Raw genomic sequence first — 16147 nt, forward strand, 5'->3', positions numbered from 1 at the left:
ACTTCCGACTACATTCAGACTAGACATGCGCTACTTTGCTCAAACAAGTGAAGCAATGCTGAGCACGTCTAGTCAGCATGTGACTGCTCTCATGCAAATCGCAGTCTTGTGGTCACGTGTCTGTCCGCTGTTGCTGCCTGGACCAGAGAATCCTTAGGGTATGTGCACACGTTGCGGATTCCATTGCGGATTTTTCAGAATCCGCAGGTAAAACTGCCTGCGGATTTACTGCAGATTTTGTACTGATTTCACGCACGTTTTTACACCTGCGGATTCCTATAAAGGAATAGGTGTAAAACGCTTCGGAATCCACACAAAGAATTTACATGCTGCGGAAAATAAACCTATAAAATAAAATTTTCCACAGCATGGGCACTGCGGATTTTGTTTTCCATAGGTTTATATGGTACTGTACAATGCATTGGAAACTGCTGCAGATCCGCAGGCAAATCTGCAACGTGTGCACAGACCCTTACAGCGTGCACTGCACGTGCTGTCAGGATTCAGAAGTCTGCAGTCACATAGTCACTGCAGACTTTCATCCCTAACCTACTCTTATGTAACGAAGATGGTTAAAAACCGTTTAGGGAGTAAATATTGTAAGTCCCTCACTGATGTATTTTCTTGGTCTTTTGCAGTGTGCCCCAGCGAGTGCGGGAAGCTGGCGTGCTCAGACCAGAATGAGTGCTGCCATCCGGAATGCCTGGGAAGCTGCCTCGCTCCGAACAACGACAGTGCCTGTGTGGCCTGCCAGCATTTCTACTATGAGGGCAGATGTGTCCCCAGCTGCCCGGAGAACACCTACAGCTTCGAGGGATGGCGCTGTATCACCATGGAAGACTGTGCCAATGTGCACACCTTGTTTAATGGCGCCAATCCCTTCATCATCCACAACGGTGAATGTATAGATGAGTGTCCATCCGGCTACATTATCAACGGAAGGTAACCAGAAAGCTCCTCTACTGAAATGTATCTGGGGTGTCTCTTATTTTGGGGCATTGATAAATGAGATTGGATTTATCTTTGTTTTAGATCTGCTAGCTGCGTTTTTAATCATTATTATTTAAAAGTCTCATGTCCAACTAATCATAGATTTTACAAATCGTCACCTTTACCATAAAACTGGTGCACCCCTGTGAAGAAATTGATCTGTATCCTCTAAATCAGGTGTGGGCAATTAATTTTCTCAAGGGCCCACATGAGAGACCGTGACTATTGTGGAGGTCCGAACCTGCAGGCTGAAATTAATTCTTCTCAATATTAAAGGGAATCTGTCACCCCCAAAATTCGCCTATAAGCTAAGGCCACCGCCATCAGGGGCTTATCTACAGCATTCTGTAATGCTGTAGATAAGCCCACGATGTAACATGAAAGATGAGGAAAAGAGGTTAGATTATACTCACCCAGGGGCGGTCCTGTTGTGGTCCGGTCCGATGGGCGTCGCGGTCCTGGTCCGGCGCCTCCTATCTTCATAGGATGACGTCCTCTTCTTTGCTTCTTGCAGCGGCTCCGGCGCAGGCGTACTGATTTGCCCTGATGAGGGCAGAGCAAAGTACTGCAGTGCACAGGCGCTGGGCCTCTATGACCTTTCTCGGCGCCTGCGCACTGCAGTACTTTGCTCTGCCCTCAACAGGGCAGAGAATTATGCCTGAGCAGGAGCCGCAACAGAAGCAAGGAAGAGGAAGTCATCGTATGAAGATGGGAGGTGCCGGACCTGCGACGCCCATCGGACCCGGACCGCCCCCAGGTGAGTATAATCTAACTTGTTTTTCTTATCTTTCAGGTTACATCGGGGGCTTATCTACAGCATTACAGAATGCTGTAGATAAGCCCCTGATGGCGGTGGCCGCAGCTTATAGGCGAACTTTGGGGTGACATATTCCTTTTAATATAAATAATAATAATTGTATCACTAATATTGAGCAGAATTAAGTATACTGACATCCCCCTATATACCAGTAAGAGCCCAAATAAACCCCTATATATCCTGAAGATGCAGGTAGGGATGGCGGCGGATGGACGGCGAGTGGGGGGAGAGTAGTGTGCGGCCTGTGGGCCACTGTTTCAGCACTTCAATTGTCTCAGTCCGTGGGCCGTACTGGAACAGCCAGAGGGCTGGATACGGCCTGTGGGTCTGATCTTAATACATGAGTAGTACAAATTTCCCTCATGTCCTAGGATTGCCTAGAATGGATAATTTTGCATACAGCTGTTTTGGTCTTTGTTTTCATCCCATTCACTGACAATAAGCAGAGGCAACCAGAGGGAAAGCTGCCCTGGACAGTGAATGAGGTTCTGTATTTAAAAAAAAAAAAAAAAAAAAAAAAAAAGTCAATTCACCATCATAGGGCTCAAGGAAGAATAGAAAAACAGTGTGCAGAAATCTGTTTGCTCCTAATCCTGGTATGGATATAATTATTCTTAAAGGGAATCTGTCAGCAGGTTTTTGTTATCTGAAGACGGAAAGAGATAGAGGCTGAGACACAGAATTCAGGGATGTGTCACTTGTCACCGTGCGTGCTGTTGTGTACTCCAGCAATGCTAATCTCTTAGTGATAAACCCTTCATAGTTAGTAAACTAGTCCGGCAACGCCCCCTCCTGTGATAGGCAGCTCACGGTCTATAAACATTGTACACGGAGAGCCTTCTGTGGGCGGGGTTAGCTTTCTCAGCTCTGCTGCATTCTAAACATAAAAGCTCTTGTGTGAGAACGGCAGCACCCAGTAATCAAAGTGATACATCGTTGGATTCAGCTTCTCTTTGTGTACATTATGCTGCTCAGATTAGGTAGCAAAAACTTTCCTCTGTAAACTGAAAAATATTTTAAAAAAATGTGCTAGTCTAAGCCGAGGACTCTGGTACAAAACATACCATGTGGTATAGTTTTTTTTGTTTTGTTTTTAAAACATGAGCCTATGGGCTTGTGCACATGTTGCAGATTTAGTGTGTTTTCGCCATGGAGATTTTTCTAGCAAAACCTAATGCCAGTAAAGTGAATGACAAACCTGAGGTTTCATGCACATATTGCTTAATTGTGACTTGCAGATTTGGTGCAGAAAATAATCTGCAGCATGTCCATTCTCTGTGTGTTTTTGCCTTATTCTTTTCACCATTGACTTCACTTAGATCAGTCCAAAAAGCAGGGCAAAAAATAGCGTTTCTGCGGCTGCAATTTTCCTGCCTAGGGATACAGAAATGTTGCAGAAATTTCTTATCCATTTACTCAATGTGTGCACACAGCCTATGTGTGACTTAATGGGACTGTCTCAGTCCGCATGTGTGCACCAGTAAGATAGCACGTGTACGCTCCTCCGAGGCGTGAGACTATGTATTGTGGAGCATGTTCCCCATCAGTGCCGGCTGCACCCTCCTCACCTTCGGACATGTCAGGAGCCGCAGCTCTCGCTTCCCCGTACTGTCGGATTCTCCTGAAGGAGCGGAGATTGCAGCCAGCGCTGGTTGGGTGCAGGGCTCACCTGACATAATCCTGCTCGAACCCCGTGAGACCCAGTGTCGGCACCGGAGGCCAGTGTGTTATTTTACAGGTGCAAACGTGAGGTGGGGTTTATCAGAGTAGTAGTGGTGGACAACCCCTTCCAGCCACTGAATCCCCGTGCAGTGGTATCAATGTCAAAAGTCATATGTGCAGAAATCCTCTCTTCATATATCTGCGATGTCCAGTGCAAGAACGATGGGAATGTAACGGTTTTTATGGAAAAACAGAGGGGGGAAAGCCTTAAACAATCCCTTTCCTACAGGGTTAATTTGCCATCAGGTACATCCATGTATCAGGTTTCCATAGCATTTTGTGGGAAGACGGTGCGTAGTCTACTGCTCTATTCCACCGGGAAATAACAGGCGTTGTCAGTAATGCCAATGGGACCTGTTAGCAACCAGTGCACTTGGATTAGAAATGGATCCATCGTTTATCTTTCCGGAGCTTTGACGTTGATCTGGACAGTGCCCTAGTTGGGCTTTTACTTTAATAATTGGACTGACTAGGGTGTTTTTTTTTTTTTTTTTGCTTGTTTTCTTCCCCCCCCCATATATAGTGCCACCCTTGTCATTGGGTTGTGTCCACTGCAGTTTACACCCATTTATATGAATGTAGTCTGGCAGAATCGGTCACAGCCCTTGGACAAGCCTAGCAAGGTTTCTTTAAAAACGTGCGACGATCAGCCCCCTCTAGCAGGCATTAGTGACCCCAGTAATGTGCCTGTGTGACAATGCCCTGTGCCCCTTCCCGTGTAGGTAGTCAGTAATGGTGTTCTTGTCAGGTTGTGTGACTTGGGTCAGTAACGTGTGCCCTTTCTCCTCCAGCAGCATGTTCTGCAGTCCCTGTGATGGGCTCTGTCCGAAAATCTGCTACTCCGATGAGAAAACCATCGACTCGGTCACGTCCGCTCAGACGTTGGAAGGCTGCACCGTGCTGAAAGGCAACCTGCTGCTCAACATCCGCAAGGGCCGTGAGTATCCCACCCTTGTGCCTTCATTTAACCCCTTGCCTCCGCAGTCATTTTTACATTTTTTTTCCTCCCTTTTCTCTTCTTCCAAGAGCCATAGCTTGCTTTCTGCAGTTGTAGTTTTGCCGTACAATGTGCTAAATAACTAAGAATAAAATTTAATGTGAGATGAAATTGTGAAGAAAAAAATGTAATTTAGCCATGATTTATTGGGCTTTGTAATTAAAGGGAAGCGGTCAGCAGTTTTACTACCACAAACCAAAAACATCGGTGTTAGATCACTGTTATACAGAAACAGTCCGTACCCTCGCTTTTGTAATCCCTTTTTTGTATTCTAAAGTATTTATTCTATTCAGTATCTATGCTATTTAGCCACAAGTGCTTGGGGCGTGTCCCTGAGCACTTAACAGCTCTCCGTCCTGTTTCCAATATTCCCCACCTACCGCTGTCCTTTGCTCCCTGAGGGACCTGCCTTCCCACCGGTAAACCTACGCAGGTGCCATGACTTCTATGGCGGTGCTTGTGCAAAAAGATCTGATGACGCGGGGAGACCAGGACTATAGATCTTCACATGTGCCACCCCCTCTGACCGGCACAGGGAGTGACGACACATATGCAAGAGTTGCGCCACAGAAGGCAGGTCACTCAGGGATGTTACGTGTCAATCGGGGAGCAAAAGACGGCATGAACATTTAATAGAAATTACTTTAGAACGCAGAGAAGGATTAAAGTATAGATTCATTCTGGATTACGGCGACTTAATATGGATGTGTTTGGTTTGTGGTAGTAAAACCTACTGACAGGTTCCCTTTAAATTATTCATTCTATGGTGGAATGACCTGGAAAAGTGATCATCCCCTTTTTTCCCGCATTAAAAAGTTTCTCTGCATCATGTTTTTAGCTAGAGAAGCACTCCCATGAAAACGATTATCCTCTCAAAATATTCCAATCATATTATTCAGCATTGTGTACTTGTAATTGCTCATTTTGCCTTTCTACCCAGATAATTCTTCCGTCTTCCGTTATGTCTGACATTGTGTAATTAGCTGACTAGCTGAATCCTTCTAAGCTTTATGTAGAAACGGGAGGTCAGTTTTCCCTGTATGAGTCCTAATCACAGTAAAAGTCAATGGATGGAGGATGAATGATTTCTGCATGGACAAACCACTTCCTGTTTCTACATAGAACAAAGAAAACAAGAATTAAGTGGTTAGAAAGGGAAAATAAGCAATTGTAAGTACACAGTGCATATAATATGATGATTGCAATATGTTAAGAGGATAAAAGCTTTGATAGGAGGGCTACTTTAAAAGCCAAAATATTAACACCTTACTGCAAAGTGCCGTGCATGTATATGGTAGGGTGCTGTCCATGTCCCTTGTGTGGAGGGGGCTCAGGAGACGTAACATAGCCGGGATCTGTGTCCGACAGCAGCTGAAGAGGAGCTATTGACCATTTAGATGCTGCAGCCATATAACAATGGAACAATTCGATTCTCACCTTTTTCCCCATTACAAGTGAATAAAAAAATAAATATTAAGTGTTGTAAAAGTCCTATCTTTCAAAATATAAAATGGATTAACCCATTCAGTAAAAGTCGCAACACCTGCCTCCAATATGCAGTGAAAATCATCAAAATGTCGTATCCACCTCAAATTAGTATCCATAAAACAATCAGTTTGTCATGTGAAAAAACACATTCATACCGTTCAGTTGACAAAAAAATTACTGGTATCAGACGATGGCAAAAAACCAAAACCTAACAAGATATACTTGTAGTATATAGGGGTGTGTGTATATATTTCTCTTAATGACTTTCTGTATGAGTTCATTTTATAAATTAATATTTGTAAAGATCAGACTTTCATGATGCCTAATATGGTTTTGCTTTCTTTATTTTTAATTGGGGAAGAACACTGTGAATCAAATTTCTAGATTTTGTTTTTTTCTTTGACCACAGCATCCAAATGGTTAATAGCTGATCTCCGGCCGCTGCTGTTAGTCAGATTCTCGCTATGTAACCCAGCCGGCATATACTGCGTGTGACAAGGGCTCAGTCCATCTCCACACATGGGCAGCACCCAGCGCTGATGTACATGTACATTATTTTGTTCTAAGGGGTTAATATTGTGTCTCTCAACAAAAATGAAAAATGACTTCCATATTACCATCCTATAGATCAGAAAAAAATAGATGCCCGTTTACCATAGATCTGAGTGTTTGCAGCAGTATTCCCTTTGGTTACGGGTCCCCCCACCCCGCACGGGTAGTATAGTGACGTCTTCGGGGACCCGCTCTGTCGCCCTATGGGAGCACGGGCTTGGTGTCGGTGTTTCCGTGTGGGTCCAGGGCTCCGTCCCAGGTGGCAGCTGCAGTGTGCTGGCTGTGACACATACAATAACAAAGCCGTAGGATCTCACACCTGCGGGAACAGCTAGTGTCCAGTGATGACTTTGGACCCCGTCCCCGCACAGCTGTGAGCCAGCTCGGTGTCGGCACCATAATCTCCGCATGCCGGCCGTGCAGACATGGCAGCGTCACTGCTCCTAATGAACTTCCCGTGTCTCTCCCAAGGCCCCCATTCATGGGACTTTAGGTTACTTCCCAGAAGCTGCGTCCCATCCGTGTAGCACAGACGTGCTCTATACGTGGTGTTAGTAGATAGAAGACGTACCCTTTATAGTCTACGGTCATGTTCACACCTTTAATTTTTATTTTTTTGTCGTCCGATTGAAAATTAAAACTGTAGAAATGTCAATTATTGATCTGATTTGTGTAAAAACACGCCCCTTCAATTGAATATTCAAATAAAAAAATACCATCTGTGTCATCCCAGTGCATTTATTAAGCACCATTTGTACTGTGTTAAAAGGAGGAGAAACTTTTAAAACGCAAACTTTTGCACACAAGAAAAGTGGGTGCCACAAAGATGGTAAAAAGAGACCTGGGCCAAACACGGATGGAAATTAGATGTAGCACAGGGATGAAATAATATCCATAATTTTTTTTCTTCTGGATACTTTGTGTGTAGAGTTTGTGTAGGACTCTCTACCCTTTCCTCCCACTATCAGGACAGCCATCAAGTGTTGCCATAACTGGGACCATCAGCAGATGTTTTCTATTTGGTGGACATTGCTAATCGCCTGTTAAACAAAGGCCGCCTTGTTCCTGCACCTTTATCGCACCTCATTTAGCCAGTCACCTTTTGGCGGACAGTCAGCCTGTTATTTGGCCGTTCAGTTACAAAGTTCCTGTAGCGAGGCCACCATCAGAATACAGATGTAGTGTTAGCAGATGTGAGAGTCGGAGGGAGCGCTGATAGCTGGTGCACCCAGTGATGCTGCTGGTGCCAAGAGAGGAGAGCTCAGGACTGGTTCCTGGCATCCATGGAGTCTTCTTGGAAACCTCGGCGGATATATGACCTGGTTCTGAGTGGGAGCCGTACCTGTCAGGTCTCCGACACTGGTCTGGCACACCGTGAATCCCACTCTCATTTTTCCGCATGTTGTTCCGATTTTAAGGAATGAGAAGCTGTGCCCATACGAGCTCTTAGGAGCCAGGTCTTCTGCCTGTATCGTTACCCTTCATCTAATGGGACAAGCTCCTTGGTGAAAGGTTCTTCCAGTCTGTCATATCTTCAGTCTTGTAGCATGTAACCTGAGTATATACATTTTTTCCAGTATATGTTGAAGTCCTTGTTGTATATCCTGGAAAGACCTGTTAGGTTTCCACCAAAGCATAGATTGCGGCCATACTTAACTGCTGTAATGCACGTTATCTCATTCCTTTTATGGCATATCCCCAAACTGTCTGATGGGTTACGTCCCATCTCGGAGACTTGCACCTCTCTCCAAAGTAGGGGTCACCTGATCCTGTGGCCGGTGTAAAGGGAGAGGTGTTCCTCATTCACTTCGCTTCTGTTAGATTTTCTAAAACTGCAAAACAAGCGTACTCTAAAGAAACCTGAAGTGATGTGTGAGCTGCATAAAGTACCGTGGGATATGTTGCAATTAGTCTACAGAAACGGCAATATGCAGGCAAAATAGTTTTGCTCAGAGAATATTTTTTTAGTTAGTGTTTGATGGTAAGAGACTGTGACCTCATCTTAGAGCAGCATAATGAAGAGACAGAGACCATGATTCCAACGATGTCAGTGTCTGAGCTTCATCTCCAGCTGATAAAACAGTGATTTTATCATAAGTGCAGAACGATCACTGAGAGGACTAGCAAACCCGCAGCAATGTAGTCCTCCATATTCATGAGCTCCAGCTATCCTCACCACTGATTGAAAGCTGTGAATTAATACCATGAGTGGGCTGGCAGATCTCATAATTGAGAAGACTAGCAGAGCTGCAGCGGCTAAAACTGATTTTAACAAGAGCAAAGCAAGCAGCCCAGTAAGTGACACATTGCTGTAATCAGGGTCTCTTCACCTACATCATTCTGCTCTGAAATGGGGAAGCCAAAGCCCGATCACGGAATCCGTTTAATAGATTGAGAAGCCATATGTTCATGTTGGTGTCTGTCTGTCTATGCTTGATTTTAGAAAACATTGCTGCAGAGCTGGAGAATTTCTTGGGCTTGATCGAGACGGTGACTGGATATGTGAAAATCCGCCACTCCCACGCGTTGGTGTCGCTCTCTTTTTTGAAAAGCCTGCGTTACATCAATGGAGAGAACCAGACCGATGGGTGAGTGACTCATTTGAGAAACCTGTTTAGTGCACTTATTCCAAAATGTTAGAGGACAGTAAAACCTTCGTGGGCCCCATGTGCCGGCACAAGGAGAAACTCTGCTTCATTTTCAGAGCCCTGGAATGCCAATGTTTGGACAGATCTCACTAGTTTTCTAGTTCATCTTTTTCACTTTGACACAGAGTAAACCTGTTTTCTTCCACAAAAAGCCAGGCATGAGAAGCAGGGACTCGTGTTCAAGGATTATGTAGTGAATTTTAGATTCTGGGAAACCTTTCTCATGTAGTTTCTGACCTTCGTGAGTAAGGCTATGTGCTCACATTGAGTATGTGCTTGCTGAAATTTCTGCAAGGTTTCTGCATCTCTTGGCAGGAAAAACGCTGCAGGAAAAACTCGCATTTTTTAATGCATTTTTTTTACAGCAATGAATGCTTTTTTGTGCTAAATAAATATATTTAAAAAAAAAAGTTTTTTGATGTAATTTCTTGGTTCAACACCACCTATTTCATGCTGATGCAGTAGTGGGGCTTGGTGTCAGCAGCTGTCATTGACACCTAGCTGTAGGCTTAGTAATGAAAAGGTGTCAGCCCCATACCCTCATTACTAAAGGTACCTTCACACTAAGCGACTTTACAACGATAACGATAGCGATCCGTGACGTTGCAGCGTCCTGGATAGCGATATCGTTGTGTTTGACAGGCAGCAGCGATCAGGATCCCGCTGTGAGATCGCTGGTCGTTGCTGAAAGTCCAGAACTTTATTTCGTCGCTGGATCTCCCGCTGACATCGCTGAGTCGGTGTGTGTGACACCGATCCAGCGATGTCTTCACTGGTAACCAGGGTAAACATCGGGTTACTAAGCGCAGGGCCGGGCTTAGTAACCCGATGTTTACCCTGGTTACCAGCGTAAATGTAAAAAAAAAAACACATACTCACAATCCGGTGCCCGGCGTCCGCTTCCCTGCACTCCTGCATCCTGTGTAAGTGCCGGCCGTAAAGCAGAGCGGTGACGTCACCGCTCTGCTCTGTGGGAGATGCCGGAGATGTTCGGCGCTGACACAGGATGCAGGAGGAGTGCAGGGAAGCGGACGCCGGGCACCAGAATGTAAGTATGTGTGTTTTTTTTTTTTACTTTTACAATGGTAACCAGGGTAAACATCGGGTTACTAAGCACGGCCCTGCGCTTAGTAACCCGATGTTTACCCTGGTTACCAGGGGACTTCGGCATCGTTGGTCGCTGGAGAGCTGTCTGTGTGACAGCTCTCCAGCGACCACACAACGACTAAACAGCGACGCTGCAGCGATCGGCATCGTTGTCTGTATCGCTGCAGCGTCGCTAAAGGTACCTTCACACGAAACGACATCGCTAGCGATCCGTGACGTTGCAGCGTCCTCGCTAGCGATATCGTTTCGTTTGACACGCAGCAGCGATCAGGATCCTGCTGTGAGGTCGCTGAATAAAGTCCAGAACTTTATTTGGTCGTCCGATCGCTGTGTATCGTTGTGTTTGAAAGCAAAAGCAACGATACCAGCGATGTTTTACACTGGTAACCAGGGTAAACATCGGGTTACCAAGCGCAGGGCCGCGCTTAGTAACCCGATGTTTACCCTGGTTACCAGCATAAAAGTAAAAAAAAACAAACCGTACATGCTCACCTGCGCGTCCCCCAGCGTCTGCTTCCTGACACTTACTGAGCGCCGGCCCTAACAGCACAGCGGTGACGTCACCGCTGTGCTTTCACTTTCACTTTAGGGCCGGCGCTCAGTAAGTGTCAGGAAGCAGACGCTGGGGGACGCGCAGGTGAGCATGTACTGTTTGTTTTTTTTACTTTTACGCTGGTAACCAGGGTAAACATCGGGTTACTAAGCGCGGCCCTGCGCTTAGCAACCCGATGTTTACCCTGGTTACCCGGGGGCCTCGGCATCGTTGGTCGCTGGAGAGCGGTCTGTGTGACAGCTCTCCAGCGATCAAACAGCGACGCTGCAGCGATCGGCATCGTTGTCGCTATCGCTGCAGCGTCGCTTCGTGTGAAGGTACCTTTAGTGTGAAGGTACCTTAAGCCGATAAGTAAACACAAACACACACATTGTCACCAGCCTATGTAGGTGCGTTAACAACAAACGTACATAGGCTGTAACCAGACAGAAACTGTTAATTTAAAAAAAAGAAAGAAAAAAAAAATTGTGTGGGCTCCCGAGTAATTTTAATAACCAGCAGAGGGAAAGCAGAGGCCTGATAATTTCCTGGGGAGGAGCCAATAGCCATAAAGGTTCTCAGGCTATTAATACCATCTCACAGCTGTTTGCTTAGACTTTACTGACTAGTTTACAGGGGGACCCCAGAAAAAAATTGACATACGTTCCCCCTATGAAATCTAATCAGCAAAGACTAGTCAGACATCTGTGGGCTGATATTAATAGCCTAGGAAGGGGCCATGGATATTGGCCTCCTCCCAGACTAAAAACATCAGGTCTCAGCCGCCCCAGAAAGGGCGCATCTATAAGATGCGCTAATTCTGGCACTTAGCCTCGCTCTTCTCACTTGCCCTGTAGTTGTGGCAAGTGGGGTAATATTTGTGGGGTTGATGTCATCTTTGTATTGTGAGGTGACATCAAGCCCATAGGTTAGTAATGGAGAGGCGTCTATAAGACACCTATCCATTACTAACCCCATAGTGTTAATGTATAATAACACAGACACCCAGAATAAAGTTCTTTATTTGAAATAATGACACACACTCCTTTAATAATCTTACGTAAACCATACTCACCGAACACCTAATCCACCAACAAAAATAAAATAATAAACCACATTATACCTCACCTGTCCACAGAGAAGGTAATCCATAATGTCCCTCGGCATTCCTGATCACTCTGAGAGCAGTCAGCCTGCGATACACTGCAGGAGCGATTACCTCCTGTCAGTGTATCACTGAGCTGCCGTTAGAGAGTTCATCAGCTGATCAACTCCGGTGATCTTCCCTTGTGGCACCACTGCTGCATGGGAAAGGGAAAGTTCTCACGCAGCGGTGGCGTAAGTGAGAGCACCGGAGCTGATGAACTCTCACAGCAGCTCAGTTATACACTGCGGGAGCGATTACCTCCTACCACTGTTACTCCGGCGGCCCGGTAGGGTGGTCACATCTCCCAATGACACTTGAGATCGCCATGAGACACTCTGGATTACCTGGACTACAGTGAGTATATGTTGGTTTATTACTTTACATTATTTCTACGAGACGAGGGCGTCGGGGATTTGGTGTTAGGTGAGTATAATGGGTTTTTATTTGAATGTGTATGTAATTTTACTTTTTTTTTTTTTAACGTTGAGCACAGGCGCCGGCAGATGAAACTACTTCTCCCATCAGCGGCGCCTGCTGTCACTGTTATCAGTGACAGCAGAAATAGCCCGATGGGAGCAGTAATCTCATCGGCCCATCCCTGCGGGTCTCAGTTACAGCTGCAGGGTCACCTTGACATCTGCCAGCATGAGCCCGCAGTGCTCTGACCGACGGTCTTGCCAGCGGTTGCGTTACCGCAGATAGGAACCACCATGCCGGTGTCTCCCATGCTGTCACACAGATGACAGTGTGGGAAACACCATAGAAAGACGGTAAAATACAAAACAAAAACTCAGCAGATACGCAAACTTTTTTATACCTGCGTTTTTGCTGCGGATTTTACTGACTACAGGAAAAAAATGCACTGCAAATACGCACAGAAATTTGCTGATCATGTGCACAACACTGCAGGATTGTCATTGAATAAGCTTGCATAACAATTTCTTAGCGGTTTTGTCCAATTTCCTCTGGGGAAAAGACGCCACAAAAACGCATCAAAAATGCACTGTGTGCACATAACCTAAAACTTCAAGATGTGTGAATTCCTGGCATCCTGATGTTTTTTGAACGCTGCTTATTTTAATGTTTTAAGATATTTATTAAATTTACCTAAAGAATGTGTCATTACTAAAATGTACCCAACTTGCAAAATGCATTCCCAAGTGTGGATCTCAGTGGAATGATTATTTTACTAGTCTTCCTGTTCTATTATGTTAGTAATGTTTTTTGCCTGGTGTTTTGTTTAATGATTTTGATACAAATCCAGCTTTAGGCTGGGTGCACACGTTGTGGATTTTTTGCGTTTTTTTGCTATAAAACACATAAAAAACGCATACATTATGCATCCCATCATTTAGAATGCATTCCGCAATTTTTGTGCACGTGATGCGTTTATTTTCCGTGAAAAAAACGCATCGCGGTAAAAAACGCAGCATGATCATTCATTTTGCGTGTTTTTCGTGTTTTTCCCGCTATTTAATGCATTGGGAGGCTCCGGAAAAAAAGCGCAAAAACGCGAAAAAAACGCATGCGGGTTTCTTGCAGAAAATGTCCAGTTTTGCTCAGGAATTTTCTCCAAGAAATCCTGAACGTGTGCACATAGCCTTAGATTTTCATATGTGTTTTTTTTTGCCTTCTCTTGCCTCCATGCTTTACTTGTTGCGTGTTGTTAGGTAAGGCTCTTGTCACTTGTTTGCATTTGGTTTTGATTATCAGGATGGTCTAGTGTATTGCTGAAATTTAGGTTAGAGGGGTTTTCCAGGTTTTGGATGACAGTCTGCAGTTATTCTATCAGTCTGCACATCAAACGCTGTCGGGATTCTTTGATGTCAGCGGCGATTTGCTTACATGCGGTCACGTGCCAGCAAGATGTGTGGCCTCGTTCAATTCACTTGAGTTGAGCAAGTAAGAACATGTCTCGTCGGAGTGCGAATTGCATAGTTGCAGCACCGGAGAATCCTAACAGTATGCAGTGCACACGCTGCGAGGAAGTCACTTAGTGACTGCAGACTTTCATCCCAAGCCTGGACAACCTCTTTTAAAGCAACTCAGACTATATACCCACTGACATCGGTCCTACAAAATTTAATGTGGATATTGACTGATAATGTGTCAAAATTTTCTAAAAAAAAAATAAATAAAAATAAATAAATAAAAAAAAATACAAAAAAAAGAAATAAAATTATATATTATATCTTTATATACTAACAAGAAGAATGACTTAAATAAAGGTTCCTGGAGCTAAACATTGAAGGTTCCCTCTGGGGAGAGATCCTGAAAGAAGGGAAAGTGAGAATTTTGATCAGATTATTTGCAAATCCTTATAACTTTTCAGTACACAGCATTTAACAATAGTTCCCTGAAATGCGAATACGTTGCTCCCACCGAGCCCAATGTTCTTTCTCTCTGATGATTTGCTGCTCTGTCTCCTCGGTCATCACAAGCCAATATGGGTTTTGGTGGCATAGTTGTCGGTGTCATGAACCTGCTTTATTTTTGGAGTATCCGGCACGTTCACACAGGTTAAAAGTCTAACTAATCGGAACTTGGAGCTTTCATGAAAAGCTTTCTCACACTTGGCTCAGCCAAGACAAACTTCTGTCCCAGCTCTCCGGACTCTCACCATTTCAACTGAAAGGAAAGAGGAGAACAAGGACAAATATGTGGGTGTATGAAAATCTCTGGAGATATATATTTTTGTGGGTAAAAGCACAAAAATATATATGTTGGCACACTCTGTAGTTTTTCAGTTTCCCTGGCTTATGCTGCACATTGAAGGAAGTCCTACGTTCAAGACTCGTCTCTATAAGCCAGAGCCTAGTTCTGATTAGTGGGGTCCCAATTTTGAGATCAGCCTCTCATTTGGAGGAAACTTCTAGGGAATCTGTCACCAGGTTTTTGCAACCCTATCTCTCAGCATGATGTAGAGAAAGAGACCCTGATTCCAGTGTTATATCACTTACTGGGCAGCTTGATGTAGTTTTGTTTAAAAACGGTTTTATCTGCTGCAGATCTACCAATTCTCTGAGTGCTGAATTATTTCATAAATAAACGCAAATCATATCGAAGAAATTTTACCACTAACATGAAGTACTACATGTCACGAAAAGGCAATGTCCGAATCAGTGGGATGCATTGACGTGTTCCAGAGCTATAACCGCAGAGTGACAGTGGTCAGAATTATAAAAATTGGCCCGGTCATTAAGTACAAAATTGGCTCTCGCTAAGGGGTTAAAGCGTTATTCCTGGGCAGCACAGTGGCGCAGTGGTTAGCACAGCAGCCTTGCAGCGCTGGAGTCCTGGATTCAAACCCCACCAAGGACAACATCTGCAAAGAGTTTGTATGTTCTCTCCGTGTTAGCGTGGGTTTCCTCCGGGTTCTCCGGTTTCCTCTCACATTCCAAAGACATACTGATAGGGAATTTAGGTTGTGAGCCCCATCGGGGACAGCAATGATAATGTGTGTAAAGCGCTGCGGAATATGTTAGCGCTAAATAAAAATAAAGATTATTATTCCTAACTGGACATGTCATCACCTACCCATGGGACAGGTCCATCTGCTGACACCTCTACACTGCTTTTATGGTCTTAGGCTACTTTCACGTTTCCGTTTATTTGGATCCGTCACAATGCGTCGTTTTGGTAAAAAAAACTCATCCTGCAAATTTGCCCGCAGGATGCGGTTTTCCACATAGACTTGTATTGCCGTCGGATCGCGACGTATGGCCACATGTCGCGTCCGTCGTGCACTGGAAGCGTCGGTTTTGGCGGCCCGTCGTCTTGGAAAAACGTTCAAGGGAACGTTTTTCCGTACGTCGCATCCAGTGTTTCACACTGCACATGCCCGGCTGGAAATATCGCTCTCACGATCTTTCCTGCTGGGCAACGCAGATGGAAATGTGAAAGAAAACACTTCCGTCAGTACGTCGCACCGACGCTTCGTGGCGGCCCCGTACCGACGGAAGTGTGAAAGAAGCCTTAGTAGTGCCAGAGATTAAAGTTCAGTTTTTCTTTTTTTTTTTTTTTTTTTGAGTCCAGGTCTTGTGGCTGGTGGGGGTCCTAGAAGTATAGATGATAACTTGCCCTAATAAGGTTTGCTTTCAGCCTCATTCAGATGTGGGCGATGTTTATATGTCTGTGTTTTGGTGTA

General features: G+C 44.8%; 1 protein-coding gene across 2 annotated transcripts in view; it reads left to right on the forward strand.

The window, feature by feature from the left end:
- Positions 1-16147, forward strand: part of IGF1R (insulin like growth factor 1 receptor) — a 207963-nt gene that overhangs the window by 134894 nt on the left and 56922 nt on the right. The window contains exons 3-5 of one of the 2 annotated variants that reach the window (XM_077263390.1): positions 639-942; positions 4321-4466; positions 9010-9154. In XM_077263390.1, the coding sequence (XP_077119505.1) occupies positions 639-942; positions 4321-4466; positions 9010-9154 (595 nt within the window). The remainder of the gene's footprint in view (positions 1-638; positions 943-4320; positions 4467-9009; positions 9155-16147) is intronic. The other variant, XM_077263391.1, reaches the window with a different exon arrangement.

This window comes from Ranitomeya variabilis, chromosome 5 (assembly GCF_051348905.1).
Source record: "Ranitomeya variabilis isolate aRanVar5 chromosome 5, aRanVar5.hap1, whole genome shotgun sequence".
In the NCBI taxonomy this organism is placed as follows: Eukaryota; Metazoa; Chordata; class Amphibia; order Anura; family Dendrobatidae; genus Ranitomeya; species Ranitomeya variabilis.